The sequence below is a fragment of the Lineus longissimus genome, chromosome 19 (assembly GCF_910592395.1).
Source record: "Lineus longissimus chromosome 19, tnLinLong1.2, whole genome shotgun sequence".
Classification (NCBI taxonomy): Eukaryota; Metazoa; Nemertea; class Pilidiophora; order Heteronemertea; family Lineidae; genus Lineus; species Lineus longissimus.
In genome coordinates, this window is record NC_088326.1 from 639837 (window position 1) to 667535 (window position 27699).

At 41.2% G+C, this 27699-nt stretch overlaps 4 protein-coding genes across 4 annotated transcripts; 2 read left to right on the forward strand and 2 right to left on the reverse strand.

The window, feature by feature from the left end:
- Positions 1–214: 214 nt before the first annotated feature.
- On the forward strand, positions 215–6270 carry LOC135503144 (fasciclin-2-like). The gene is made up of 15 exons (XM_064796530.1): positions 215–375; positions 737–923; positions 1030–1178; positions 1345–1494; positions 1758–1898; positions 2106–2230; positions 2455–2638; positions 2919–3082; positions 3273–3444; positions 3713–3900; positions 4079–4373; positions 4487–4609; positions 4905–5032; positions 5243–5450; positions 5680–6270. The coding sequence occupies exons 1-15, from the start codon at positions 294–296 to the stop codon at positions 5781–5783; spliced, it is 2400 nt and encodes a 799-aa protein (XP_064652600.1). The 5' UTR covers positions 215–293; the 3' UTR covers positions 5784–6270.
- A 1639-nt stretch (positions 6271–7909) lies between these two features.
- LOC135502749 (zygotic DNA replication licensing factor mcm3-like) lies at positions 7910–14184 on the reverse strand. Its single transcript, XM_064795787.1, has 18 exons — positions 14033–14184; positions 13610–13722; positions 13188–13310; positions 12711–12927; positions 12497–12571; positions 12108–12271; positions 11722–11961; positions 11458–11612; positions 11046–11254; positions 10834–10923; positions 10579–10663; positions 10236–10365; positions 9878–10031; positions 9602–9742; positions 9257–9357; positions 8839–8951; positions 8530–8677; positions 7910–8312 (listed from the first exon to the last, which is right to left on the reverse strand). Exons 1-18 carry the CDS (start codon positions 14099–14101, stop codon positions 8114–8116), a joined length of 2526 nt encoding a protein of 841 aa, XP_064651857.1. The 5' UTR covers positions 14102–14184; the 3' UTR covers positions 7910–8113.
- Positions 14185–14517: 333 nt separating this feature from the next.
- LOC135502908 (tRNA-splicing endonuclease subunit Sen34-like) lies at positions 14518–17254 on the forward strand. Its single transcript, XM_064796096.1, has 7 exons — positions 14518–14634; positions 15035–15172; positions 15434–15534; positions 15925–16036; positions 16186–16293; positions 16413–16568; positions 16849–17254. Exons 1-7 carry the CDS (start codon positions 14583–14585, stop codon positions 17034–17036), a joined length of 855 nt encoding a protein of 284 aa, XP_064652166.1. The 5' UTR covers positions 14518–14582; the 3' UTR covers positions 17037–17254.
- A 35-nt stretch (positions 17255–17289) lies between these two features.
- LOC135502907 (lysophospholipid acyltransferase 2-like) lies at positions 17290–27576 on the reverse strand. Its single transcript, XM_064796095.1, has 12 exons — positions 27512–27576; positions 26948–27093; positions 25916–25993; positions 25374–25466; positions 24377–24487; positions 23761–23890; positions 23314–23358; positions 22337–22427; positions 21959–22164; positions 21501–21698; positions 21134–21285; positions 17290–20641 (listed from the first exon to the last, which is right to left on the reverse strand). The coding sequence occupies exons 3-12, from the start codon at positions 25978–25980 to the stop codon at positions 20461–20463; spliced, it is 1272 nt and encodes a 423-aa protein (XP_064652165.1). The 5' UTR covers positions 25981–25993; positions 26948–27093; positions 27512–27576; the 3' UTR covers positions 17290–20460.
- Positions 27577–27699: the final 123 nt, after the last annotated feature.

The window sequence follows — 27699 nt, forward strand, 5'->3', positions numbered from 1 at the left end:
CTACAGCGACTGGTACTTGACGGCATTTCACTCGTCATGAACTAGAATAGGGGGCGTTGGCTTCCGGTGTCCGGTCAGGTGTTTCTCACAAAGATGGGCAACCTCGAGAGATGGAATACCAGCGCGCTCGGTATTGACAGTGCATCCGCTGTATGCACGGCTCGTCTCGAGTAAAACCCACTTGGACGCAAGGTTCTTCATAGAACAAAACAAAACAAAATGGTGGTTGTTTTCGTTTTGTGACTAATTCTTTCGAATAAATTCACCTTCCGTCCGCCCAAATTGATGAAAATATGATTGTAATGTGGTTAGGAAGTTTCAGCAGATTTTGGGGCTTCTGTGTGTGCCTCTTGATCACATGTGTAGTCCGGAATGGTGAGTGGAAGACGGATGAATGATTATTATTTAGGCCGCGGCTATTCTAACGACGAACCCTAAGTACAATAACATGCTAATGCATTATATATACAAACTACTTGCTATTCTTACGACGATCATTTTCACCTTTGGGCCTTAATCATAACCCTAACGCCAACCCTGACCCTGACCCTTACCCCCAGCACTAACCTGGTTAGTAATTAGTTGGAACTGATCGCTAATTTTGATATCGCCTGGCTTGGGTGGGTGGCCTTGTGGATACACTCTGCCTACCACACGGTAGACCTGAGCGCATTTTAAGCGCTTTTTTAAGCGCTTATGAGTGCATAAACCCTTTTCTCATTTCCTCTATTCACAGCCAATGCAGATATGAACCTCGTAATTGAAGGAAGTAATCCTCTAGAAAAGTTCACAGAAGATTCCTTTTCAATCACGTGCAAGGCTGAGGGGATAAATATAGATTCAAGTTACCGGCCGAAGTTGGAATGGTGGAATCCCAGTAATACACAAAACCGACCACTCACAGATGCTGACATCTCGCGGTAGTAAGTATAAACTCTTTTACTTTTAGACTTGACTTGAGGTGGTCCATGGTACGTATCATTGAAGTCTAACATGGTACAATATTGACCCCATTTTTGTCTTCTGCAGTAATGGTCGCCTGGAGGTATTGGAAAAGGGCAGAATATTAAAGTTGACCTTCATTCAAATCCAAGGAGACGCTGGAGGAACTTACGAATGCCGTGGCACGGCGCAGGATGGCAGTGTCCAGAGCCATAAAGTTCAATTGATTCTAAGAGGTGAGTGATTACCCTCGGATATCATTATTGTATCATAACAATAACATGTATTGTAAGAGGTACTTCTTGGCAAGAAATATTGGAGTTGAAATGAGTTATGGTTGATAAAATTCCTGTTTGCAATGTTACTACATTCATTCCATTCCTTATCATTTAATTTTTCCAGAGAAAATAACATTCAAGGACACCCCGTTGGAACAGTACCCGATCGACGGGACGGTTGATGCTGTTATTAGATGTACTGTGTTTGGTTCACCACCGCCTGAGGTATATTGGCTGGTAAATAAAACCAAAATCGACTTCGCTGCACCAAATAGTAAGTGTTATGGATGAAGCTACCTTAGTTGGCACTAATCTCTTACGGTCAAGATCACTGGTATTAGGTCCTGTCTGTTTAATTTTACCCTCTTCCGTAATCAGCACACCTTTCAGGGGTTTCCACTTGCCGTAGCATAGATAATACAGAGCAACCATTATTAAGTAACTTTCTCAAAATGACAGACAGCGTGTCTGACTTTGATTTGGCAGTGTTCAAGCTGCTCCCTGTCAAGTTATTGAACCTTCACCTTATCTCTACAGGTCGATACTATGCATATACTGACGGCCTTCACATTACGAACATCAATTCAAAGGACAACGCTAATTACACGTGTCGGGCGTCAGTGAGGTTGTCAACTGGAGAGAAACTATTTGAGGCAGAGATCCGTGTCGTCGTGGCTGGTAAGTCGTGATATTCATGTTGCCGTAACATTGTCATGGCGTAGGCTTGGTATCAACCTCAGAGCAGCAATATTCAATATTCAAGCCGTCAAAAGTTTATTTTTGTAGTGTTCAACCTCAGTTTTTGAGAAAAGCCAAACTAATAGTGGAGTAGAATGATGCTTACAAACAAATCTTCTCAAAATTTGTTTCCAATTCCATTTTCAGTGAAGCCAGTGTTTGCCCCTGGGTACGAGGTTCAAGTTGTCGATATGCCGATCGTGAAGAGAATGACCCGAATACGATGTCACGCAGAGATCGGGAAGCCGATACCCGAGTACTTTTTCTACAAAGTAAGCTCTAACCTTAAGTTAATCACACCGCAGACAAGCAGTTTTTGCTGCAAGCAATACATATTGCATGTCTCTGCAATACAAATTGCGAGTCAGGAGATTAGTTAGTAAGAGCACTCGGCTGTTTTTTACTGTTTTTATCTCAGTCCTTGAGCAAGTCACTTAACCATACCTGTTGCTCATTCAAAGCCCGGAGTGCATATATTTTACAATTACTTTTTCAGAAAAATCGTCCTAACGATGAAATCAATGGTGGTCGTTTTAAAGTGAGTCAAAATGCAGGACCCAATCAAAACCTTGGGGAATTGGAGATACGGGACATCCAGACTGAAGATGGCGGACTTTATACTTGTCGTGCAGTAAACAAGGCTGGGAGCACAGATATTACGTTCAATTTAAAAGTTGTTGGTAAGTGCGGAGCGATCTCTTATCATGATGTGATGGGAGATGTCACTGTGAACGCATTCTAGAATCCACATGTGGCAAATCTCCAACTAAAACCATATCTAAAAGCATAATTTACAACAAATTTCAGTGTTTGGTTTGAGCATTTAGAATTTGAGATGACCATGAAGCTGATGGTCTATCAAAAATATACCTCAAATGTTGTCGAATACTTGAGCCTGTAGCCTAGGCTAGGTTTTCATGGCAATTTAGCAACACTTGAATTTGAACTTTTGATTTCCAGAACCCCCAGAGCTGTACAGAATGGATAACCAGACGTATCCATTGGTTACAGGCAAAGAGAAGATCAAGGGGTCGCTGACCTGTATGATCAGGGCCGACCCGACGCCTGGTCTTCAGTTCCACAAAGTTGGGGAACAGCAGCCGTACGTGACGGGAGTCCAACCGGTAAGATTTATCACTTTGATCAGTTGAAGTTAGGAATTGACAGCCCACACTGGGCTCTACCGAATTTGAAGTCATCACTGGAGAAATTCACCATCGAAAAAACTCGGGGCGCCATACTAAAAGTCATAAATCAAATCTCTCACTTGGGTACAATAGTTTTAGTCATGCAAGAACTCTTCTATCGTTTCAGAATGATCCACGCATCAACGTCAGACTGTTCCAACCCCAGGGATTGGACTACCGTTACGCGGGAATCACGCTGGAGATTAACAACCTCACACCAGAAGATTCTCACAACTACACGTGCGTTGCTACAAATCCTGCTGAAACGAGACGATGGAACGGCACAATCACTGTCCAATGTAAGAGCCGAATATTTCTTTCCACGGTTAAGAAATTTTCCAAACTTGCTTCTTTGACAGTTATCTTAAAGGTGAATGAAGGCAGGAGCTGGGGTGGGGGTCAATTGATGGTTTGCAAGTGAATGTTAAGTTCCTAATATAGATTCAGAAAGAAGAAACAAGATAAGGTCTGTTGTTTTTACCATATTTAGCGCTACCTATTTGGACCTAAAGTCAGCCAGTTTGTCAGCGATTCCAAATCTAACCTTATAGATTTCTTTCTTTCCAGACCGACCGAATCTGAGTAAAACAGAAAACTACACATACAGCTGGATCGGTAACATAAAAAATCTGACATGTATCGCAATGGGGGAACCTATCCCCATATTTCAGTGGTGGCATCGGGGTGAAATGATCATCACAGGACGCAACTCAACGTTCAAAGTCTACAATGAGACTACTGTCAGTAAGTTACAGGTAGGTGTCGTTCAGGTGGAGGTATGGTGTTATTCAGGATGCCAGGATCATATTGGTCTGTTGAGGACAAGGTCGCAAACAAGAGCACGGATATGCTCACTTTTAGAGAATGTAGAATAAACGCAGCCTTTTGTGTCAACATGACTTTTATGGATTAATAATCGCTCTCTGTCTTCAGATTGACATCCCGAAGGAGGTGAGTCCATCCAAGTGGTACTGGGTGTTTGGTGTCTACAGTTGTAATGCCAGTAACATCATTGGAGTGGACAGTCACCTCATCGAGCTCCGTAAAGCCATTGAACCAGAGCGACCAGACTCGGTCAACGTTATCGCTGATACACCACGGACGGTGACGTTCAAGGCAGTCGGTCCGAACCGACCGAATCAGATAGCGATACTTGGTTATATCATTGAGTATAAAGAGGTCGATGACAGAGCAGGGGCCTACAAGGGGAGGATGGCATTCGCTTGGAGTAAGTACAGATGATGGCCGGTTATTTTGTGTTGCATGGTTTGAGTTTGTGTCCGATGACATTTGGTAAACATCTCACCTTGTTTGTATCCTTGGTATACGTTCTCTTTCCAGATGAAACCCTCAAGATGTATGACCTCTTGCCGACCAATGTCTACATCTTCAGGACTACGGCTTACAACCCTGTCGGGAACAGCCAGCAGGCTATCGAGATAAGGCACACCATGGCAGACATAAGTAAGGATTCCCTATTCCTCTCTTCTTCTTCAGATCTTATAATTCAGTTGAAAAGGTTTTTTTGGAAAAATACCCATTTTGTTTTTCTGCACTCCAAAAGGCAATATCATGATGCCATATGAAGCAAAAACATTTTTAGTGCCAGCAATCTTTAATTTTGAATATCTTGATATAAAGGTGTGTTTACAGGTATGCCTGTGGAAGTTGGCCAACTACATTTTGAGGATTTTCCTCAGAAGACGCGAATCATAATTGGTAATCTTAATCGTAATCGAACTGATCTTCTCTTTTCAAGGGAAACCATATCCGATCATCCTGACATCCAAAAACGTCAGCACATATCCGTATTTCTACGAGATGCAGTGGGACGAGCCTGATAATGGCGGCCGTGGGATCACCAAGTTCTTTATTGGCTATAGAATGGTACGTAGGGCTTGGTGAAGCGCTCAAGAGTCGAGGGGAAGGGCTTCGGTGACAAAGAAAATCAAAAATGGCATTTTTTACTCATTTGAGAGTCGTGGAGGTGACATATAGCCATGAACAAGGTCACATTTTGAGAACTTGTCTTCCCACTTAAGAAAATCTGTAAGTCTTGATTAAGGAAGTCAAACAGGTAAATGTAACTCTTTCCAGGTGGAAGTTGACCCTGCAAATGAGACTATGGTCATATCCGATGGTGATTGGACCAAGCTCGAGGCCAAACTCAATCCAAAACTGCATCGATACCGGCTCAAAAACCTGAAAGCCAATCGTTATTACGAGGTGGATATCCAGGCAGAGAATGTTTTGGGGAAGTCTGAGATTACGGGGGCTAGCCAGATGGTGTTCAGGACATTACAAGGTAGGTGTCTCTGAAAAGTCTCGTGGAATGGAAGTTTTTATCGTCGTCATCATTATTACTAGCATCGTAACCATATTGGACTTAAGCCAGAGATATGGAGTCCGCTCTAGGCTACTGTCACCTGTGTGGGATAAAAACCTGGTTTATAAACTTGACAAGACTGATGTCTTTCAATGTAAGAGAACTTATCGCAAGCACTTCACTAATCTTTCCTTGTTGTCTATTGCAGCCACTGATGGTGAAACTGGCCCGATCATCGCAGCCAGCTCAAAAGTTCATCTCTACGCACAAGCTCTGGTTCTGACGATAGTGATGACTTTCTTACTCAGCTAAGGTCAAGCGCTGTGATGACACTTTCTGAAGATCTCGTGGTTTTTCTGGCAAAGTGAAAGCAAAATATTGACGATTTTGACTTTTGGTCAAACATTTAAAATGTTACAAAAGTTTGTTGAACATCTTTCAAATGATAATTCAGTTCTATTTTAAGATTTTCAAAGGAAAACAATCACTAAAATTATTTCTGTATCATTGCGTAAAATGTCACTCTTTTGTGGCAGTTTGGGTGCTATTTGATTGATGTTACAGAGGAACCTCCCATAGCGGACACCTCTGTTAGCAGGACACTTTCTCTATTAAGAACGCTGATTTTGGTCCCAAATTTGTCATTTCCATTCAATTTGACCCTTACGATTGTCTGGGGGTGTCCTTAACACCTTCAGCGCCGAACCACGTAGATCTACGTGGCCCAAATCCCCCCCTCTTTGAGCTGGTTATCGGAGTCTCATGGACTTCAGGAAAGAACTATGCCATCGCCATCTTCAGGGCAAGGTAGGAACTGAAAAGACCTTTTCTTGTTCCAGCCTTGCCCTGAAGATGGCGATGGCGTAGTTCTTTCATGAAGTCCATGAGACTCTGATAACCAGCTCAAAGGGGAGGGGGCCTTTGGGTCACGTAGATCTACGTGGTTCGGCGCTAAAGGTGTTAATAGAGAGGTTCTCCTGTAGTTTCTCTGCCAGTTCACAGAGACATACTAGTGATCAAGTTGAATGGGTGTCGAGATCTATTGTTGACCGTGGTACTCCTGATAAAGACACCAACATGACTAAGAGAAGCATGGTAACTTTGCTACCCATATGTGCCATAGGATTCCTGATTGTATTGATTGTGTAGTCTATGATTCACTAACAAAATGAAACGAGGACAATGTATATGTTATATGCAATAGTAGTATTTTGTATTTTGCTGGTCATATTGAACTTTCAAACTCCTTGGTGTACTGTAAACCTGGTAATACTTTTCGAAAATGTCTGGCCTCAAAGCAGAAAATCTACTGGTAATTGAAATGACAGTTGAAGGGTTTGAGAATGCTCATTCCCAGTTATGCCAGAGTTGAAATTGCAAAACCAGTGAAAAAATATCACATCCAACCTTTAGAAATTAGTTTAGATGAGCTTTGACAATATTGTCTTTAATATCCAAGTGGAGGTGATTTTTGTCCTCGGGTTTTTCTGAGGCGGTTTCTTCAAACTGGTTCTACGTACACCAGCGATCAGAGCCCTGTGGTCTTATGTTGGGGTGTTCAGGTGATGTGCAACATTGTTAGTCTCCCTGGTATACATATGCAAATGCCTGGACAAAGGCCTTGGCAAGTCCATGTCAGATTTCCCCCAGGTGTATGTCAGACCAGTGTGTGTTATTCTGTACATGTATATTTAGTTTGTTGTAATGAAAAGTAGACAGTCCATTTATCATGGCCATTTGTATATACAAATTCATATCATAAAGCTGCACATTCGTCCATTGATTAAAACATTCCATTTTAGTAAAATAGTTCCGCCTGAAGTTCCAATGGTAACTCTTATTGAGTTCCAATTGTAAAGTATTTTGTCCAGTGTCATTTTGAAGAGGAAATATTGTACAGCATTCAGAGTATTTTTATACGTCTACCGGTATGTGTACAGAATTTTTTAATTCATTCTGTCAGTTTTTCCTGAAATGTACATATCATTCATTTAATAAATTCATATCAAATATTTCCCCAACTGTTGTGTTGTCCTCTGTGCCTATGCTCAATTTCAACAGCGTTTTTTATGGTGTGTAATCAGAGAATAGTAGAGTAGTCTCAGAACATTGAAGTTCCTTGTCACATTCAGGTTAAATGGAGACAAGTGTATGGAGGACAGTCCCGTGTTGGGCACATCAGAGCTGAGATTGGGTGTGAAGCAGTCTCAGATCATATATTTAACCTGGATGTGACAAGGATCATGTAGAGATAACTGCATGGATATGAAGGACGGTCTCCACTTGATGTTCTTTGTCACATTCAGGTTAAATCGAGACAAGTGTCTGGATGTGAAGGACCGTCTCAAAGGTAGCGGAGCACCAGGTGAATTCATTCTCCAAGAAGACTGTTTGGGGTCCAATTGATACTGAAGACAATCCAATGAAAAGTCAAGATAAACTTTACAAAATGTTTTATATTTAAGTACACTTGGTAAGTACATCAGATCACTCAAAAGACTCTCCCTCAGGTGTACAATAGACTATAAAGGTATAAATGCATTATTGGTATGTAAATCTTCGAAATGACAAAGATACAAAATGAATGTTTTACACAAAGCACAATATGTTCAAATGTTTTTGAAGTTGATTCAAATCGGTCCTTAGATCAAGAAAACGGTATTGTCCGATATCATGACCTTGTTTTGGTCTGCCATACAGTCCAATGCCGCCCCGATTTCATCATCACTGAATTCACCGGCATTATCCTCGTTGATGAACTTTTTAACTCGGTCGAGAGCGAGAGATTCTGTGTGTTCGGATTTGAAGAGTGTGAAGAGTGACTTGTGGAAAGCTTGCAGTCTGCAACAAATTAGGACATATTTTTAACAATTGCTTATATGTTCAAGCTGCAGCTCTACGAGGAACAGTTTTAAGTTACAATAAACAAATCTACAAGAACTTCAAGGGGGACAAATGACCTACAGCAAAGTTTTTCTTAGCTTTTGACCTGAACGTACCAAACCTTATTGAGTTTTCTCCCATTGAGGCAAAAACATTCAAGCAAGTCATTACTAACCTCTTGTGGTCCAGTTTGACGGCTGCCTTCTTGCCTTTCTCTGGTGCCTCACTTGTATCCATATCGTCAGCCTCACTCGCAGATCCCTCACTGGCAGACGCACGGGCCTTACGTCGCTTCACACGCTTCTGTTCCAACGTCTCTGGTTCTGTAACACGGAGAGAGGAGAGTGTGAGCTGGGATCGATGCCCTACCTTTTTGTTGGCCAAGTACGAGGTGCCTGCACATTGAGTAGCTGCACTGATGGAATTACACTATGATCGTTACGCGGTATAAGAATATCAACTGGCATCAGTCTGTTCTACATACCTTCCTCTGACATACTCTCCTCCTCAGTCTCAAAATCATAAGGATCATATCCCTCTTCTCCAGGCTCTTTGCGTGGTTTGCGTTCACGGGGCTTCTTGGCCGCATCCTTCTTTCTGAAATATCAAGAGAAAGCCTTTTGAAATACACTCAATAATGTGGAAAAGAATTGAGTGGAAATTTTTTTCTCTCCAGGTCATGGGGTCAGCCTCTGCTGATTTTGACGTCAAGGCAGACGTGATCTCAGAAACGTCTGACCCTATTGGTCGGCCATTCTGTTCCCCAGAACAGAGCTACACCACAAGGGACGCTCACATGGAAAGAGGTGAATGGGCACACAACCACAGAGGCATGCAGAGAACCCCAAGAATAGCAACTGCAGAAAAAGAAGCGAATCGTTTTCATCAAAACAGCAACTTACAGCTTCTTCTTCTTCTTCGGCTTCTCTTGTTGCTCATCCTCGTCGTCAGTTCCAGTCTCGTCATCTTCAGGTTTCTTCCTCTTCTTCTCCCGCTCCAGCACCTAAAACGTCAGGAAATAAAACCACAGTTACAAGAAGGAAAGGAAGAGGAAGTAGACTGCGACCACCACAGACACGACAGCACACACAAACAGAATTACCACTGAAGAAGGCAGTTATGCAATATTGGCCCAAACTTGGGTCGTCAACATGGGATATTTATCCCTGCCTATTTGTCTTTGCACAAGTGATCAGTTCTGAAATGTGACGATATTTACAACTGAGTAGTCAACATTGTATACCTACCCTCTTGAAGTAAGCGAACTCGACAAGTTCGACTGCAGCGACAGCATCGTCTAACGTCACCTGTTTAGACAAGCGTGCTTTGGCGTGGGCTGTCGCAAGACGGATCATGGTCTCCAGTGAACGCGCTGTTACAGGTTGTGTCTGAAGAATATATGACAGCCTCTTAGGAATTTAACATGGAAAACATGGAATCAAAACTTTTCCGAGTATGATGGGAAGACATATTTGTTGCAACTGGACGAATGTTTGCTTTCAACGTTGATACATCAAACTCACCCTGGCCATATTCTCCGATTGCAAGTTGTCCTGGTTTCGTAGTTTTGAATATTCATCTGCGATATAGTCTGCTGCCTCCCGCGTCAACGCTGGTTTCATCGCCTTGGCAACATGGATATACTTCCTCATAAACTTTTTGCTGACTATCTTGTCCCTGAAAGATGTTAATGAAGTGAATAATGAGCATGTCGTCCAGAATTTGTGAAAGTAACAACCAAATACAACCAAGAGTGCAAAGATGCATAAAGTTACTGTTGACATGTAAATTCAGATGTCTAAAATGACCAGTAAGCAGGGAGAGCTTGCTTCCCACCCACCAAAGTGAGGAGAAGTCAGACCAGCTGGATCTGACACCTACCTTTTTGACCTCGATCCTCCATGGAGGAGATTGTCAAACTTTTCGTAGATGGGCGTCTCTTCATCTTCTTCTTGTTCTGCGTCTGGATCTTTGGTGGCGAGGAGGTCCACGGTTGAACTCATGGGTAGTGCTGGAGACAGAAAACACTCATGAAATCAACCGAAGATGCCGGCTGTCAGACTGATATTCGTGCAGTAACCCCCGTCTCCTCTCCCAATTTGACTTAGGTCCTAGTTTGGATGACAAGTAAAGGAAACCATTCCTATGAAAGCTGAAGAAGAATCCAAGCTTTTTCAGCCTGATGGCAGAATCTCATTAAGCTGCCGGTTCTTTGGATACCTACCGTCACCATCTTGTTCTGTGGCATTTCTGTATCTATGGATACGGAGGACGTGATCCGAAATGAGACGATCGTGCTCCGGATCCATCTGAAAAACAGATCATACAGGGTGATGCAATAATATTCCTCACAGGCCAACTGTTTTATAACAGAATCCAGCCAAACGTATAAAATGATATTCAAACGAAGAGAATATCAATACGAGACAAGTCAAACGCGGAATAACGGCAATGATGTATTTATGAAGATGATTTGTACCTTATCTAGGACGATGAACAGCAGATCGAAACGAGATAGGAGGGAGTCTTGGAGACCGATGTTCTCCATCGGTGTCTTGTACTGATCATACTGAAAGATACGAAATAAAGGAAGGAGTTAGTTCTCATTTAATATGACAGGTTTTATTCAATTGTTGTGCGAGGCTGATTGTTTCTGAAAGGGAAATGATACGAAAACAGTATAAAACTCACCCGTCCATAAACGGGATTAGCAGCCGCCAGCACACTACAGCGAGCGTTCAACTTGGCATGGATACCCGCCTTGGCAATCGTCACACGACCCTGCTCCATAACCTCGTGGATCGCCGTCCGATCAATGTCAGACATCTTGTCAAACTCGTCGATGCAGACAACACCCCGATCAGCCAGCACCATAGCACCTGCTTCTAAACGCCTCTCTCCTGGAAAGCAAAACAAACTGTTATTGATCATGTTTGCTGATGACCATGCCATGTGCCATACATAAACTGAAGCTTTGTTTGGTTAATGGACGTTTGATGAACCAGGAAACAAGATATGGAACAGCAGAGGGAACACAGCCTAATCTACTGCAATAAGTCGAGATTTTTATCAAAAATGTCTCAAGTTCTAGAATCATACGTACCAGTCTCCTGATCTGTTGTTACAGCAGCAGTGAGACCCACACCAGATGATCCTCTACCCGTCGTTGGGATGGCACGAGGTGCCGTGAATAGAACATACCGCAACATCTGCGACTTGGCAACTGACGGGTCTCCAATCAATAAAACATTGATGTCACTGAAAGGCAAAATAAACCTTTGATTCCTACTCGGTACACTTTACACCATTGAAACCTTTAGATATTACTGTGCTCATTCCTTTCCATAAGAATTTAACATCAACTTACCCTCGAATTCTCGTTCCATTCCCCAGCACCTTCTCCACACCTCCCAACAACATACACAACACCGCTTTCTTGATATACTCATGACCATGGATCGTTGGAGCGAGCGATCTCGCCAGAACTTCAAACACATCGGCGTTCTTTTGTCGGCTGAATTTCTTGATCTTTGCAACGTCGTCAGCTGAGAAGAGGGGCGTGGCTTCTTTGCTCAGCATCTGTACACTGTTGCCGATCAAGACACACCTGGAGAAGAGAAATGAGTTCAGGCAAACAATGAAGAGAGAATTAACATGTAACATTTTCACTGGGATATTCTCTATCATGTCTCTCTGCAGTGGAGTACTATTTGTCTCTTTCCCCAAAGCATTTTTGTTCCAAGCAATTCTTACCTAAATGTTCCGGTAGTGTAACCATTCTTCTTCCCGGGGAGGCAGCGGTACGTGCCGATCACTTGCACACGATCACCAGGCTTGCATTTGTCGACGAGATCGTTGTCAGCGATGATGTCCACAGATCGAGGTAGCTGACCAGCTGGAGCTTTCTCAGGCATTTCCTGAAAGAGGATCACAAAACATAAACAAGGAAGACTGGTCAGTTGAAAGTAGCCGGCACCTGGCAGACCCTTGGACCCACGACATTCTCATCACAAGTCTCATGCTCCACGCTTCCTATATCAGTCTATGTTCTTTCATCAACTTTTGGCTATCTTTACCCCATTTTTTTAGACGTTAAGATACATTGCAAGAATAATATGAACTGAAGTTCAATTTGCACTGACCTGAATTGTAAAAGTTTGATGATCTTTGTAGGTTGACAGACCGAATTCTGTTTCTAATAAATTGCCGTCTTCATCCTGAAAAACAAGTTTTGAATTCTTGAAGAGTGTGACACAATCTCCACGCATACACTGAAAGAAATACGCTGCAGTAGAAATTTGTAGTACCCGAAACAGATTTTTTTGTATCAGCAATCACAGAAACCTCCAGCAGTACCTTTGTAGGGTAGACACTCGAGGAAGGATAAGCATCCAGTGTGGTCATATCGCTGTATTTTCTCTCGATGGTTTTCTTCGTTGCGGGACAGTAGTGGACACTCCGCACAACCTTCGGCCGCACCAGAGAGCATTTTGTGACGATCCCTTCAACACAGACCATGTTGCCGAGAAATCTTGATGTCAATGTACGTGGCGTGACATGCTTGGCACCAAAACTGAAAATGATAATTACATTTAATCGTTAAGTTAGGATTCTGGAACCTCTGCTACCTAGGACAAGAGAAGCTAAAGGCTGCTTTACACAATGATGACAGATGACGATAATGACTTGATTCCCCGGCCAATTAATTGAACCTCGTCCTGTTTCACATCATGCAGCGTTCTTGTCGAGCTTTTTGACTGAACAGAATTGATCGTTGAATCGATGATTCCACAAATCTGCACTCTCTCTTTGTACCCTCTAGTGACTACTAACCTGCCCTCAAAGCCTATGAAGAACTCCTCATACTGCTTACTGTAGACAGCATCAGCATTTGTGACAATTTTCTTCAGCGCTCGTTGGAAGGCAATAGATTCTTCAAAACTATTGTTTAGAAGACTGTAGAAGAGAACACAGATATTACTTCACAAAGACTGACAAAGGGATATAGGAGACAACAACACCAAATTCTCAGCTCCGAGGATAAGATTGACCAAAAGCTTCCATCTCAAAGTCCAACATAACGGAAATTAAGACACATCACAAGTAACTTGTCAAAGGCTTCGTCAGCTGCCCATTATAACTTACTTGATTGATACATTAAATCAAATATCACTTCAAGTTAAATTGACTTCTATTTTTTCTATTTTCCCCCTTCTGGAACTGATTGTAATTGTAAAATGTAACTTTGGCCTTACTCCATCGCTCTTTTAGGGTTGTTCCGTCTCAGGTCGTTCACATTCACCATCAATCGGACCTGGTTGTTTGTGATCATATCACGGATCTTCTGGTGATATATTCCTTGGTTGTCCTGTTCAAAAGAAAAAGGAAAATTAGTTGGGCAACTTTCGGGGAAAAGCCTCTTCAGTTAAGAGTTTCATTGACAATGACGAAGTGTATGTGAAAGTATCATCACTTTTACTGCATCAATTCATTCTGACATCAAAACATCTAGTCACCCTTACATTTACAACTGTAAAAATGACATTGATGTCGAACTACCTCATATCCACATCACTCACATGCAAAACCACACGCAAATGAACAATGCATTTCTCATTTGATTTTCATGTATTGTTTTTTTTTCTTGAGCTAAATTTCTACATAAATGAGGGATTTACATCATCATCGAGGAAGTCCATGTAGTCCCTCTGGATTTCTTCTAAACGCTGGTCGATGTCTTGATCCATTTTGACGCTTCGATCGCCGAGAAATTAGGGAAAATCAGTGGGAAATATTCCTTTTTGTAAAATCCTCTTGTTTATTTCGCGCCACGGCGGGATCACGTGTCAGACAGACATTTAAATCACGTGACACTCTAATTCATTCTACAAGCGTCGTCAATGGTCAGTATCGTAGCAAGTATCACTCAATCTACTGACTCTGCCACAGTTGGTTCTCTAGCTTTTTTCAACAATTTCAATTGGTCTATATAAAATTCGAAATAGGACCGAAGACCGGGAGATTGACAAATTTACCAATTTGTAATTTTATGACATCCGATGGAATAGGCTTAAAAACATTGATATCACTGATTGTCCTAATTGGTTTTTTACATTAATATTTAGTTCTAAATTTACCACCAGGTAAGAAATGGCGCTAAATTCAAGATGTCTGCGCTCTTAAGAAGCATGATTTCTCTAAAAATTCCAATCAAAATCAAATGTTGACATGATTAACGTGGTTATTTTGAATTCACATGCATTTATATGGAATTTAGATGGTAATTTCCTGTCAAAGTTATTAATAAAGAATGTCTACAGCTCTCAAATAACTCGTATTTTATGGTTGAACTTCACTTTTTGACAACCAACTTGCCAAGATGCAGTTCCTTTTCTTAACGATAGATGGCGGACACTAGTGTTTAGTTGGATGTGCCTTTGTCCTTCGAAGTTGTGACTGTACCATTGCCGTCTGATTTGTTATGTTAGTATCAGACAGCAGATATTGAGTAATTCTTTCTCTCTAAAGATGGATTTCACTAATGCCCAATGTGTTTGGCCTCCTTGATACAGACTATAGACCACTTATCCACTAGCTGTGATGTGTGATGAGGCGAAGACAGTTTTTGTTTCATTGAAATGATCAGTTACTCAATAATAGCTTTGTATCCTTAATTTCAGATGCATGCAAGGTCCGGGAAGAATGTCGTATTGTTGGGAGCCTGGTGGGATGTCTCCCAAGAGCGCCATCGCAAAATGTCCAGCTTGGATTGCCAATGCAGCTCTTGCCCGAAGAAGCCACACTTATGTTTGAAAAAGGCAAGTGCTAGTTATGTCCACACTGATGCCCTTTTGTCCGGGTTTGAAAATTTCATCACCATTCAATACCATCACCAAAAGATGAAGGTCTCTGAAAGAAACTATTTTGAGGAACATTATCTAAACTCCATTCTTTTTAGCTTGATGATCTAACTGCGATTTGGCCACTCATTGCACTTGTTTCGTGCTCCCCAGCCTGCATGTAAACAAGACATTAAGTGATGAGGCCAAACCTGAATTCTATTGTCCTTCAACACCTAGGGTTTGCCACTCCAGTTGAAGAATGTGACATCAAGGAAAAGCCGTCCAAGGAACAAGTGAAACAGTACGAGAACTTCATGATTCAACATTATGAGGAGCAGGTATTTGGTTTTGTGTCGTCAGCTCCTTCAATGTTAGATATGCTGGCATCTCATATGCTGGCTAATGTAGATATGGCACGTCAGCCTGTTAATGTTATCAAGTCTCTTTAGGCTAGGTTGGCTATCGATCACTAAAAAGAAGAAAACAACAAGGTTGGTTTGACCTGACTGCATCAGATACTTAGTTTTTTGGACATCACGATTAGAGATGTAGCTCTCAGTCCCTGTCCTCCAGATGTTGATCTGTGTGTCCTGATCCTCCAACCAGTTTGCCCTGGACGCCAATCCGGTATGCACTTCAAGACCCAGAAAGGCATCCAACCTGATATTCATAGCTTGTATACTTGTACGAAAGTCTTATGATGATATCTGTGTCTTAAATCATTTCAGGCTGAAATTTGTAAGGTGGAACGACGTGAAGAAATGGTTGCCTTGAAAGAGAAAATAATCGAAGGCAAAATGAAGAAGAGAAATAAGATGCTAGAACAGAGGAAGGCAGCAGGTCTGTAAATTAGTGACATCACAACATACTTGAACACAGAGTTATCATCAGTGGAAGAAATAGTATTTCATTTAGCTTGCACTGTTTTAAACTGAGTTGGTGTCTTAAAATTACAAATATCTCCCTTACGTTTTTCTTTTTTCTATCAGGAGAAGAAGTTGATGATGCTGAATTTGAGGAGAAGATTGATTTTGATGTCAACACTATCAGGATTGACACCATACCGAAGTCAAGCATGCTGGTCCAGACATTCATTGGTATGTAGTTCATTATGCCAGGAAAAGTTCACTTCTATATTTTCTGATATATTACCGATATTTTTTCATAAAGCTCAAGTGGTTACTGCTAATGCATTACTTTCCATTCTATCTTTCAGATAGCCCATGGCCAGACATCATGAAACCAGCTGAGTGGAAATTCCCTCAAACGACAGCAGAGAAACACAGATACCAAATCTTCAAGGATTTATGGGAGCAAGGAAATTATTTGACATCTGGGAGTAAATTTGGCGGCGATTTTCTTGTTTATCCAGGTTAGCAAATATCGAGTTAATCTTCCATTATTTTCAAATAAAACTGTATTATCGGCCACATGTGGAATATTGAGATTGTGCCTGTCTTCTTCAAAGTGATAACAACAGCCCTAGTCAAAACATTTGCTGGTATCATCATCATAGTCATTTGTACACGACCATCCAGCTGAACCTAGATCAGTGTGTTCCTAATATTGCATGTGAAAATCTCACAACATGGGAGGCAAGTTGGGTAATATCACAGATAGTTCCTTCAAGCACAGCCTGTTTATACTTTCAGGCGACCCCCATCTCTTCCACTCATTCTACATCGCAGTGTGCATGCCGTATCAGGAGGAGTTCTGTGCACTTGATCTCATCAGCAAAGGACGTCTCGGAGCAAATGTGAAAAAGACGGTGGCACTATGCTGCGTGGATAATGACTGCATAGTGAAATATACGTCTCTGCAGTGGACAGGCATGAGGTGATGGAAATGACATCTGATAGGTGTCCCTTCATGTCCTTGAAATCCTGAATCTGACTGCAACTGTGACTGACGTATGACTGTGTGTACGGGCGGAGGGTGTGGAGGCAATAACGCTGGAAGTTCAGTATGCTCAGCGAAGCATAGTACACCTCAAGTCAAGGATGTACGAGTCCATTTATGAGGTACAAAAGTTCTGTGGTTGATTCTGTGGACAGATATCTAAAATTACTATCAAAGATGGAACAAGCCACAAATTTACTAGAACAAATTTATTAACATGTTTTATCATTGAGTGCATTTCACACAAGAAACCGTTTTTCGTTGAATATCTACAAATAAAATCTTGCAGTATGAAATGTGCCAAATGTTGTTACACATTTTCTGAACAGAATTAAAGGGGGACTATAGGCAGGGACCTGGGAGCCAACTTTGGGGTCTTCAGGTGACATATTTGATTAAGCGATTTGTGCAACTTTAAATAGTTTTGATATATTGTGAGATAGAAGAGACCCTGACGGCAATTTTCCGTAACATAATCTGACCTCCCTGGCTTCTGTCTGTAGTCTCCCTTTAAGAGCAAGGTCAATCCCTGAAATTGATTTCCTAGTTGTGGGCTGGAAATGCTAGTACACAATCCTCCACAGAGGTGGCACCACTTGAAAGGCCATCCAATATTCAACAACTCGCCCACTTGCGGGAGAGGAAAGTGTTCGTGCATTCCCAGCAGGTAATTTTGTAAAAAAATGTGCAAACAGGCCTGGCATTTCACACTTTCACTTCTTTTTTAACACTAAAATTACAACAAAAAGTTGCCAAGCAGATTCAAGTCGAACTTTGGATATCAAAGACCCAGTCCTGCCATTACATGTCCTATCAATAATTCATAATTGAGAATATTTTATTACTACTGTTGTACTATTCAAAGTGAGCTAACTATATGGTAGGACTGAGCCTTTAAGATGGCACTACAAACAATGAATTTCCCATAAATGCAAGTTTGCTCAGAAACTGATAATCATTGCCCCCTAGTGGCCAGGCCTAAAACTTTCAACAAACAAGGCACAGCAAAAACACGATGTTACAGTTGGCTACTTCATTCCATGTGGATTGGGACTTCATTCCCACAAATAAACTGACCCTAACGCTTCCTATGGCTCTCTCACTGAGCCAATAGACTGAGAATAGGGAATAAGTAATTTAGCTGTGACTTGGGAATCAGGAAAATGGAATAGTAGCCAACTTTAGGCTGGTCATCAAGACATGAAAGTTAAAGTTGACCAGCAGTCTGTTAAATTTCACACACTGCTGGTACAAGGTGGTTCATTTCTTGACATGGACAAGCATTTTGAAGTCAATCATCAAAAGAGGTGCCCCCTGGAGGGCAAATATCAAACCAAGGGTGCAAAGCAAGTATGGTGTTCTTTTAGCAAAGATTAAGTCAAAGCCTAGTAAAACTTGCTGGTGTGACAACACTATGGATACATAATAAATAAACGAGAAAAGTTTTATATCACATTATGATAATATGTTTCAGTTGATATGCACAGCGAGAGAAGTTATAGTGAGAACAAATAGAGAATTTATCTCTCCTTGGTTATAGGCAAAAAATCAAAATGTGCTTATTTCAGAAAATTGAACAACACTGCCAAAACTCAATTGTCTGATGTTCTCAATAGCCTAAGAAACTCCTAGAAACTCCTAGAAACCAATCAGATGTTACCGAGATCACTAAAAAACAACAAGAAAACGTACAGTATATATAGCTAACAAAGAAGACATCTGCCTAGCACACAGAGAGGCAGTCTAAAAATTCATCGAAACTTCCCCCCTATTTCATCTAATCATCTAATGGAATTCAGTGGCCGAGACCGGAAACTATAGGTCCCAAGAAACAAAATTTTCCCTAGTACAGTGGAACCTCTCTATAAAGGACACCCTTGGGACTGACAAGTGCTGTCCTTAATAGAGAGGTGTCCTGATTAGAGAGGACAAATTGAATAGAAACAACCAATTTGGGACCAAACCTAGTGTTATCTGCATTCGGCGCAAGACAAGGTTTGCAGCCAAATAGGGAGGAACTTATTGTGGGAGAAAGTCTCGGCACAAAAAACAAATTATGATAAACAAATTCATAAATTTATCCACTCGATTATCCGACACTAACAAAGACAATAGAATATGAAAAATCTAACATTTAGCATTTTCTATGCAACACACAGCAAACACTTGAAGGTCAGGTAGCCTGTGTTAGAAATAGGCCGGTCCACTTTTAGTTTCAACCGGTATCCCACAGTAACAAACGGACTGAATGATTTAAAATGAGCAAATTAGCCTGTTTCGGGTTTGTGAACATTTCACGGTTTACTGTCAACATAAACAAGCATTGTGCATCTATCGCTTACTCAATTAACTTACTGCAAAATCTGTCAGGAGACATCACAACTTCTTAGATGGCTACATCCAGATGTGATGAAGCCATCTAGAAGACCACTACAACTACTGACCTATTTTACACTACTTCTGACCTGTGATAAGCCTAGGATCATTTGTAGGTCCTCCCACGATCTCCTAGGAAGAATAAGAAGGCACAGAAGTCACAATATTGTTGTGAAAGTTGACGAAGAATATCAAATAACTCAATGAAGCAATGGTGGGATTCGTTTCGGAAGGGTAGGCCATCTTAATCAACCCTACACAGGTTGGTTAAAATTTATAATCCACAATTAGAAATAACATAGTTTGAAGGCATTCAACTATAAATCTATTGAACAGTGGCACTTATTTCGTCAGTTGATGACCATTTTGGGACCATGATCCAGGATTGTAAACCTGTTTTGCAGGTTCGTAACAATATTGGCCGACACCACCCGAATAAAAACCTTACATCACATAACATGAGTATTTAAATGCATCTCTAGAAAGTGATTCACAAAATGTCTATGTACAATATGGGTTACAACATGTGTGAATGTAAATTACAGCAACATTTTGATCATTTTGAACAGAATTTCAGAAAATGTCGTCTGAATTAAACCTTCAGCTCAACTGGTAGAATCATTCACTAATTGTCTACGACAAGTCTGCCATTCAAACCTGACCAAAATATTCTAAAATGTGCGAGGCATTAATCAAACTTGGGTGAAAAATACCCAATTTATAGTACCCTTAGTTCCAGGTTCAGGTGTTTGAAGACAGTGCATTCAACACACACTGTGCACTGAGTTGCACAAGTACTTCCAGTAGTGCATTCAACACACACTCAAGACACTGCACACAGTAGCACTAGTGCTTCCAACAGTGCATTGAATGCACACAATGCACAGAGTAGCACTAGTGCTTCCGGCCAACCTAACTGTAACAACAATGGAACCTATCACTGCCAGATTATAAACTGTTCAAAAGTCCTGAGCATTGTTTCAAAATGGTTAGTCCGTTTTTTTATTCGATTCTACAGTCCCTGTCGAGTCTTCCAGAGCTGTATTGCCCCCGTTTACCTTCGGGCCATTTGCCACCTCTGTTGGGTCTTTCTTTTCTCGCCTCGGTGATCTAGGTGTAGGATATATTAACACTAGGATTGTAGCAATGTGAAGAAACCAGTACATATTACTGAAAAACAAATTGGAAAATGATGTCAGCACTTTGCGGAAAACAACAACACTGATGACCACATTTTATATCAACAAGTAAATTTGTGACCCGTCACAGCAAAACCAGGCGCATGTCGCACAGAAGATGAGCCAAAGTGACACCAGGAGATAATGGAAGAAATTGATGTGCTCATATTTCACAAAAGGCAGACAATAGAGAATTGATCAAACAGTCCGTCTCAACCTGCCAAGCTCAGAGCGACATGCGCCTGGTTTTGCTGTGACAGGTCACATTTCTTCTCTTCTGTGGTTAGGTCTTCTGATATAACGGGACGAGCTGGAGTGCCTTTGTAGAAACCCATCTTGGAGAGCGTATAAGGCAAGTTCTAACTTAACTTAACGAAGGCCTGGTCCCTCAAAATCCACGTAGCAAATTTCGCCATGTCTGAGGAAGCCAGCAGAATTAGCCCAATCAAGGACTCACAATAAGCACTAAACAAAGGCTACTTACTGGAAGAATCGAAGGGAGGGTACAAGTTCTAAAACGGTGAATGGTACGACAAAATAGGCAAGAGCTAATTGAGCCATAAACCAGGTGGCCACATCGTAACATTGGTGTTTTAGTTTCGAGGTGACGAAGTATGGTCGCACTGTCCGCCGCACCTGAAAATATCAAAATAGAAAATGATGAGGAAAATGAATACGGTGCAAAACAAACATCACCCTGATTATAAAACTGTTGTGCCCCCATCCATTCTGACATCATTTTGAAACAATCTTGCAACTATCACTCATTTGTTGGCAAAGATACTACAGACAAGTTAGAATCAAAGAATACGACACGACCGTGCCTCCGATTCAATACACAACCAACTTACATTTCTAGCTGCTGTGGTGAACATAGCGCCCCCTATAAACGAGAGGTAGTATCCGGGATAAAAGCCATGCCAGACGGCACTGAGACCGTATGTAAGGAATGTTCGCCAGTATGGGGCACGTGTATACACACAATATCCGAGCCAATTGGTCGTCTGTATGTTCCAGTTGGCGATTAACGTGCGGAAGCTTGTCGCAGTCTGCAAATGGAAATTCATATCATTTTTCATGAAAATTCATGTTCAGGGCCCGGTTGATCAAAAGCACAAAGGTCACGTTACCCTAACGGTTATGTTAAGTATCCTTAGGAGGTTATCTCTTTCAGTTAATCCTATTAAAATGGTCACGTTAAGACTTAACGTCTCCGTTAAAACTAACGTTGTTTTGAAAATTACAGTCCACAAGAACTTCCAGGATCAGCATTTCAAACAGAGAATCTTATTCATAGTTGACTACTTACCTCTAATTCATAAATATCTACATTTTTCACCAAGTCCCACTTAGCGTCTCCATTCTTGTCGAAGCCATTGAAGCCTATACCTGCCGAGTTGCTGATCGCCTCGCCCAAACTCCACGCAAAATAATACTTCGCTCTTGAGAAGAATACGGAAAACAAGAGGAAAATAAAACGGATTATAAATCCGTTGTCAGCGATGAAGTCTGCATCTGGAAGTAGGAAGAAAGAGAAACAGTGAATTACTTTTGTCTCTAATTGAGGGTCTAGGGGGACACTGGCCGCCACAGACTTGGCAGGTAACCAGTCCCTGTTCAAGAATAACCTCAACAAGAGTTACACTTTTAAACCATGGTCATTTACTTGAGGAAACAGATAACTTACCTGCATTCTGTTTTTTAGGATACCACTGTGCTAACGTGAACCATATCGTCAAGTTGATCATGGCGACCATTAATTTATACATCACAGCTTTCTGAATATCAGAACAGAAACAGATATTAAACGAAGGGGATTATTCACGGAATCTTTCTGTTCTTCTCCCATTGATTTTAACAACTGAACAGGTGTATTTCGTCATCATCTGTTTTGTAGTGACTGAATTCTATTTGTGCTCTTGGAGAGGTATCAAAGCATTATCATAAAAAGTTGATCATTGATGGGGGACGAGTTCTACCCATTGGTTACAGGGCACCAGATTACAGACACTCCTTCATCTATCATTACTTGTTAATACTGCCAAATGGCTATCAAAAGGCAGCTACAAGGGGTTAAGATTTATGCTAGATTAAATACCTAAGGTCAGAATCAGTGTTACTTATCAAAGTCAAGTTGAGTAAAGTACCACCGAGGTCAAACTAGAACGTGATTTCAAAGTTTTCAAACTTTGTCAAAACAAACACACCTTGACCTTGTGAAAATGAAGACGTTTATCAATATCGTCATCATACAAACAATGAGAGAAAGGAAATGAGTCTGAATCTGGATTGGTTCTCTGCAAATGTTCCTCAGGTCAGTGATAAGAACACGGTTAGAACCACGGACACACAGAACAAAAATGCTCAATTTCACACTACTTTGATAGCTTACCCCAAGACCACCCTATAGAACAAACAAAAAAGCATACATGTAATAAAAACTCTAGGGCAACCTCATGCCTGGCAGGAGCAATGATTATCATTAGGTACCACAAATGTTAAATGTTTTCGCCAAACGTAAGGCCCAAGCAAAGTCAAGCACTATTAAGCAAAATGAATTGACTTACATGAAGACACAAGGCTGCATGCAACAAGAATCGATGTCCATAACAATTCTACCAGAGGAATAACAAGTCCAGAAGACAAATTATTTCAATAACTTACAACTGGGGTTGGCTCCTTGAAGTCCTTTTGCTTTACGTCTTTCTCCTGAAAGTAAGACTAAGAGATCTGAAGGATCATTTCTGACGGATGGTAGGAGACAATCAATTGTCATCTCAGAACTGGACACGTTTGTCTACAAGCCCCCTTAGAGTGATGGACTTGATGTGGTGGACACAGCACTGTGCCAGTGAAGGAGTGCCATCAAGACTCCAGACCACACACTGCTGGACTGCCCGACCTTCTCAGCCCAACGACTAAAGACATGACCAGTAGGATCAGAACTGAAGAATGAACCTGTCTGGACTGCCGCCGTTGTGACAGCCATAGAATAGAGAGTTCTGCGTCGAGCTTGTTTACTTCAGAGGGCTCTGGTTGTGACTTCTAAATGAGCGAGCAGGCGATCTTGGTTCCAAGAGGTCTATTCACTGCCTGCATGTATTCACTCACCTTTAAAGCTCTATCAAACTGCCTCCCCTCCACAAATTCGACATATTCGTCATAGAAACAGAACGGTCCAATAATTACCCCATGGAAGTAGAACAGATAGCTGAAGAATTCTAAAGCGCTGGGCGGAGAGCTGAAATGGCGCAGATCATTTTGTTAGTGACAGTGCTGCAAACTTGATTTTGATACAATACTGTGGTTCATCTCTATTGAATGAACCACCATGAGCTGTGTCGGTGGTTCAGGAGACAAGGAATGCAGGGGAGCCACGGTGGTGTTGTGGCTCGGGTCTCTGACCAGCAGTCAAGAGGTCCCTGGTTTGATCCTAACTTTCTGGGTGAGTCTCTAGGCTTTTGATGGAAATATGGACGGCCTGATCGAGTTGTACATGATGTGTTGGATTCGTTGGAACAGAGACACGGCCGAAGATAGCTTTCAGATTGTTAAGACGGCTCCAAACCTTTGGCCAAAGGGCCCCAGGTTCGGGCCGACTTTTAGCACCCGCCTGGCCTTGATTTTTGTACTGACCTGGACCTTTGTCAAAAACTCAGTACCATATATCTCCACAGAGTGTCCATGCATCATCCTCAACAGATGACGGACTGATTACTGATAATACCTTATTGATCGTTTCTTTTGTTCCTCCGTATACTTTGATTTGTCTTTGATCATACCATCATGGATACTGAACGCGAGGGTCGTTAATTTTTGAGTGGAGATCATCAGCGGTCTGAAAAGATCAAAAGAAATTTAGTTCAGCATAATTTCCATGCATTGTGTGTACACATGTGTCCTACGCCACGCACAATTAATGTCAAGACTCACGGCAGCAGCTGTCCCAGATTTGTATTATTATAAACCAACATATGCTTTTTTTCAACAGCTTATAATAATTACTACAGCCAAACATCACTTAAGTGACAATATAATCATTGAATTGAGCTAATAGCGAGCAGAGACAGGTGCCAGAGGCCAGAACATTGATATCAAAGTCTGGCGTTTCTCTTTGTGTTTGTCAATAGTTCCTGGTCAAAGTATGCTGGACTCATAGAGCTTGGTCAATTGGTCTAATTATCACTATCACTATCAGCAAAGGGAAGGCAACCATTCAAAATTATCAACAATTCTCCTTCTCTCATTCAATCATAACACTAAGTTCTTCCAGTCATCTTTATCATATCATCATCTAGTTGAACTGAACACTAGACGCCGGCAAAGAAATCTTAACCTCAGATGACAGATATTGGTGTCAAGACTTGATTTATTAGATGATATCACATGTTCAAAGTCTCTCAATGAGAGCATCGTATCAAATTGACTGTAAAACTTTTTATGGTGTTGGACAAGTTTCAAAGTCCCAATGACAGAAAACAATGGTGAAGGTCTCGTGCACTTTTGATGGTTTATCATATAAATCGTTGCTACCCTTGAGTTCAGCATTGTGTAAAGCCGTGGTGAAAAAGTGTAAATCAGCAACAGAAAGGGTAGATCCTGGATTTTCTGTTGATTAAAGCATGATCCCTGGGTCAAAGTGTAAAATGGCCCCAACGTAGTGTAAACAACAGTTCTGACAATGTGCAACATTTCCCCCAAATGCGTAGCCCATGAATACTTACCCAGTAACATCTAGTTGCCACACACCATAGTCAAAGATTTGTCGCTCGATGTGCATGACCGACAAATAGAGTATGGAAAACACAAACATTAATCTGCAAGGGGAGAGGGAGGTAATTAACTAATGTGACTGCAATTGGCTAATTGGACATGATCATCTTTCAAAAGGTTTCAATTTCCTCAGATTGAGTTGAGGGGAATGCAGTACAAATGCCTCCTGTCAAGAGCATGATTGTTGAGACTACATGCATGTCTGTACAATGGACATCATAGCAACAGCCAGTTGTCGTAGAGCCGACCAAAAGCATATGACAATGTGCTGAAATTACAAAGGCCAACACAGGCTTCGAAATTCCAAAGAGCGCTAAGTTACAAACTCAACCTCATGACCATTTGTTAATAACCTCTTGATGAGCACTTTCTGAGCGAACCATTTTCGTCACAATTTAAATTCTAGTTGCATTAGATTTAGCCGAAAACAACCTAGTCCTAAGGTTAACGTCTATTTCTAAAAATAAGCTTTGCGCTATTTCAAGGAACTTACTTATGCATCATGTCAGGAGGAGACAAGCGCATTATCGCATAGCAAACAATGGATTGGATAAACATGTGAGCGATTTGGCTGAAAACAGAGAAAACAGTCTTAGTTACCATGGCAACATGCAAAATATTCAGTCGGATCATTGACAGTAGATGGCCATGTGAGATTGTAAGTAGGAGATGGCAACAATTGGAGATGTAGAAGAACTATGTCAATAATCTTAAGAATTAATACTTCCAAAGCTGTCAACAGACAGAATATCATTGTGAAACGAATCAATTCAGCTGAACTTTGACAGCTAAATTCAAATTGAAATACTTTCTGATGACAGGGCAACACATTTTCAGACCTTGTTTTTGAAAGATTCCCCCAATTTTCAGTTCTTCAAGTCGATGGGTGCGAGAGATATACATGTTTGTATGAGAATATAACATTTCATTTTCATTCTGTTTGGCTGTTTTTTCCCACGCAGTGGGTTAACAAAACAAGGTTTTAGAAAAGTCTGGCCTTATTGAGGCTGCCTCCAGGTAAAGTAGGAAATTACCATCAGCCAATCAATTAAGAACCACCCAAGCCTTCCTGCTTCTAGCATGGTGAATGGAGCCAAGAGTTACATATGAGTTTCCCTAACCCTTTCATTATTTATTAAAATGTTTGTGAAGAATTCAAAATATTGAAACAGGAAACAGCAGACATATTTTTATGAAAACTTTTGCAAAGTTCTTTGGCTCTGGTGATCCCACCAATTTTCACAATGCCGGTTAATGGGATAAAAGGATTATGCAATGGTATGGAAGTGCCATCTTCTCAGTCGATTTTGAACATGCTAATAATCAAGTTGCAGTTCCAAATTAACAAAAGGCTAAATGAATTACGGCTGAACTGTCCAGCTGAGCCAAGAAAACATGCAGGCTCATTTTCAGCGGCATGAGGATTATAAGGATTTGAAAATGGTTTGACAATGGACAATATAAAACTTCAATTCAAATTTATTCGCGTCAAAGTCATTAGCTCTCTATCAAATATGGATCTTACCTTCCAAAGCAAAAGTAGCTCAGTAGAATACCAACAACCACCGCCACAAAATGACGGACATTTGCTCCGACCTTGGCCGGGTGGAGATGTATACGATACACGGGGCCGAGACATAATGCTATCAGCTGACACACCACAAAGTTCAACTGAAGAGAAAAAGTGAGTAGGGCCTAGCCAATAATATGCAAACATCGTATTAATTGACTAAAACTGTACCATGCATCATCATATCCGGGCCACCTTGAAAGGGGTATTGTAGGAAGCAACATGGCTACTGAGTGTAGTCAGGATGACTGCACATTGTCATCATCGGACATCAATGACATCATTTTGTCATGATGCTAATGCTACTTCATCATGTTGAAATGTATCAATGCACTATGTACACAGTCCCTGTACATAATGTACAAGGCAAACCACTTTGAGGTCAAACCAGAAAATCATTGATCGCAAAAACACGTATTTTGAGAAGGGAAGGGGATGGACCTGCGAAAACTAAGACATCTCAAATATACAGAACAATCAGCAGATCTTAGAAATCGGAAATAATTTGCGATAATGCACCTGATCGAGGCGAACTCCTGATATTTCTGCCAGAGCTTCCAGCAGCCGAGATCCAGCGTAGGTGGTCGACATGTTGGAATACACTGAAACCCTTCATGAAGCTCTTGCACTATTTTATAGGGGTCAAGGCTTACATATTAACATATAATTTCGGTAAAACTCCAAAAACTTTATTGTTTTTAACAAAT

Coding starts and splice junctions, on each gene's coding strand:
- LOC135503144 (XM_064796530.1), top strand. CDS start 294: ATGATTGTAATGTGGTTAGGAAGTTTCAGCAGATTTTGGGGCTTCTGT. Junction 2,639..2,918: donor GTTCAATTTAAAAGTTGTTG/GTAAGTGCGGAG, acceptor TTTGATTTCCAG/AACCCCCAGAGCTGTACAGA. Junction 4,610..4,904: donor GCACACCATGGCAGACATAA/GTAAGGATTCCC, acceptor TCTCTTTTCAAG/GGAAACCATATCCGATCATC.
- LOC135502749 (XM_064795787.1), bottom strand. CDS start 14,101: ATGGATCAAGACATCGACCAGCGTTTAGAAGAAATCCAGAGGGACTAC. Junction 13,723..14,032: donor TGGACTTCCTCGATGATGAT/GTAAATCCCTCA, acceptor TCTTTTGAACAG/GACAACCAAGGAATATATCA. Junction 8,313..8,529: donor GTCAAACTGGACCACAAGAG/GTTAGTAATGAC, acceptor AATTTGTTGCAG/ACTGCAAGCTTTCCACAAGT.
- LOC135502908 (XM_064796096.1), top strand. CDS start 14,583: ATGATTAACGTGGTTATTTTGAATTCACATGCATTTATATGGAATTTA. Junction 16,037..16,185: donor AGAACAGAGGAAGGCAGCAG/GTCTGTAAATTA, acceptor TTTTTCTATCAG/GAGAAGAAGTTGATGATGCT. Junction 16,569..16,848: donor CGATTTTCTTGTTTATCCAG/GTTAGCAAATAT, acceptor TTATACTTTCAG/GCGACCCCCATCTCTTCCAC.
- LOC135502907 (XM_064796095.1), bottom strand. CDS start 25,980: ATGTTTATCCAATCCATTGTTTGCTATGCGATAATGCGCTTGTCTCCT. Junction 22,428..23,313: donor TCAAGGAGCCAACCCCAGTT/GTAAGTTATTGA, acceptor TCTGATATTCAG/AAAGCTGTGATGTATAAATT. Junction 22,165..22,336: donor TCCTAAAAAACAGAATGCAG/GTAAGTTATCTG, acceptor TCCTACTTCCAG/ATGCAGACTTCATCGCTGAC.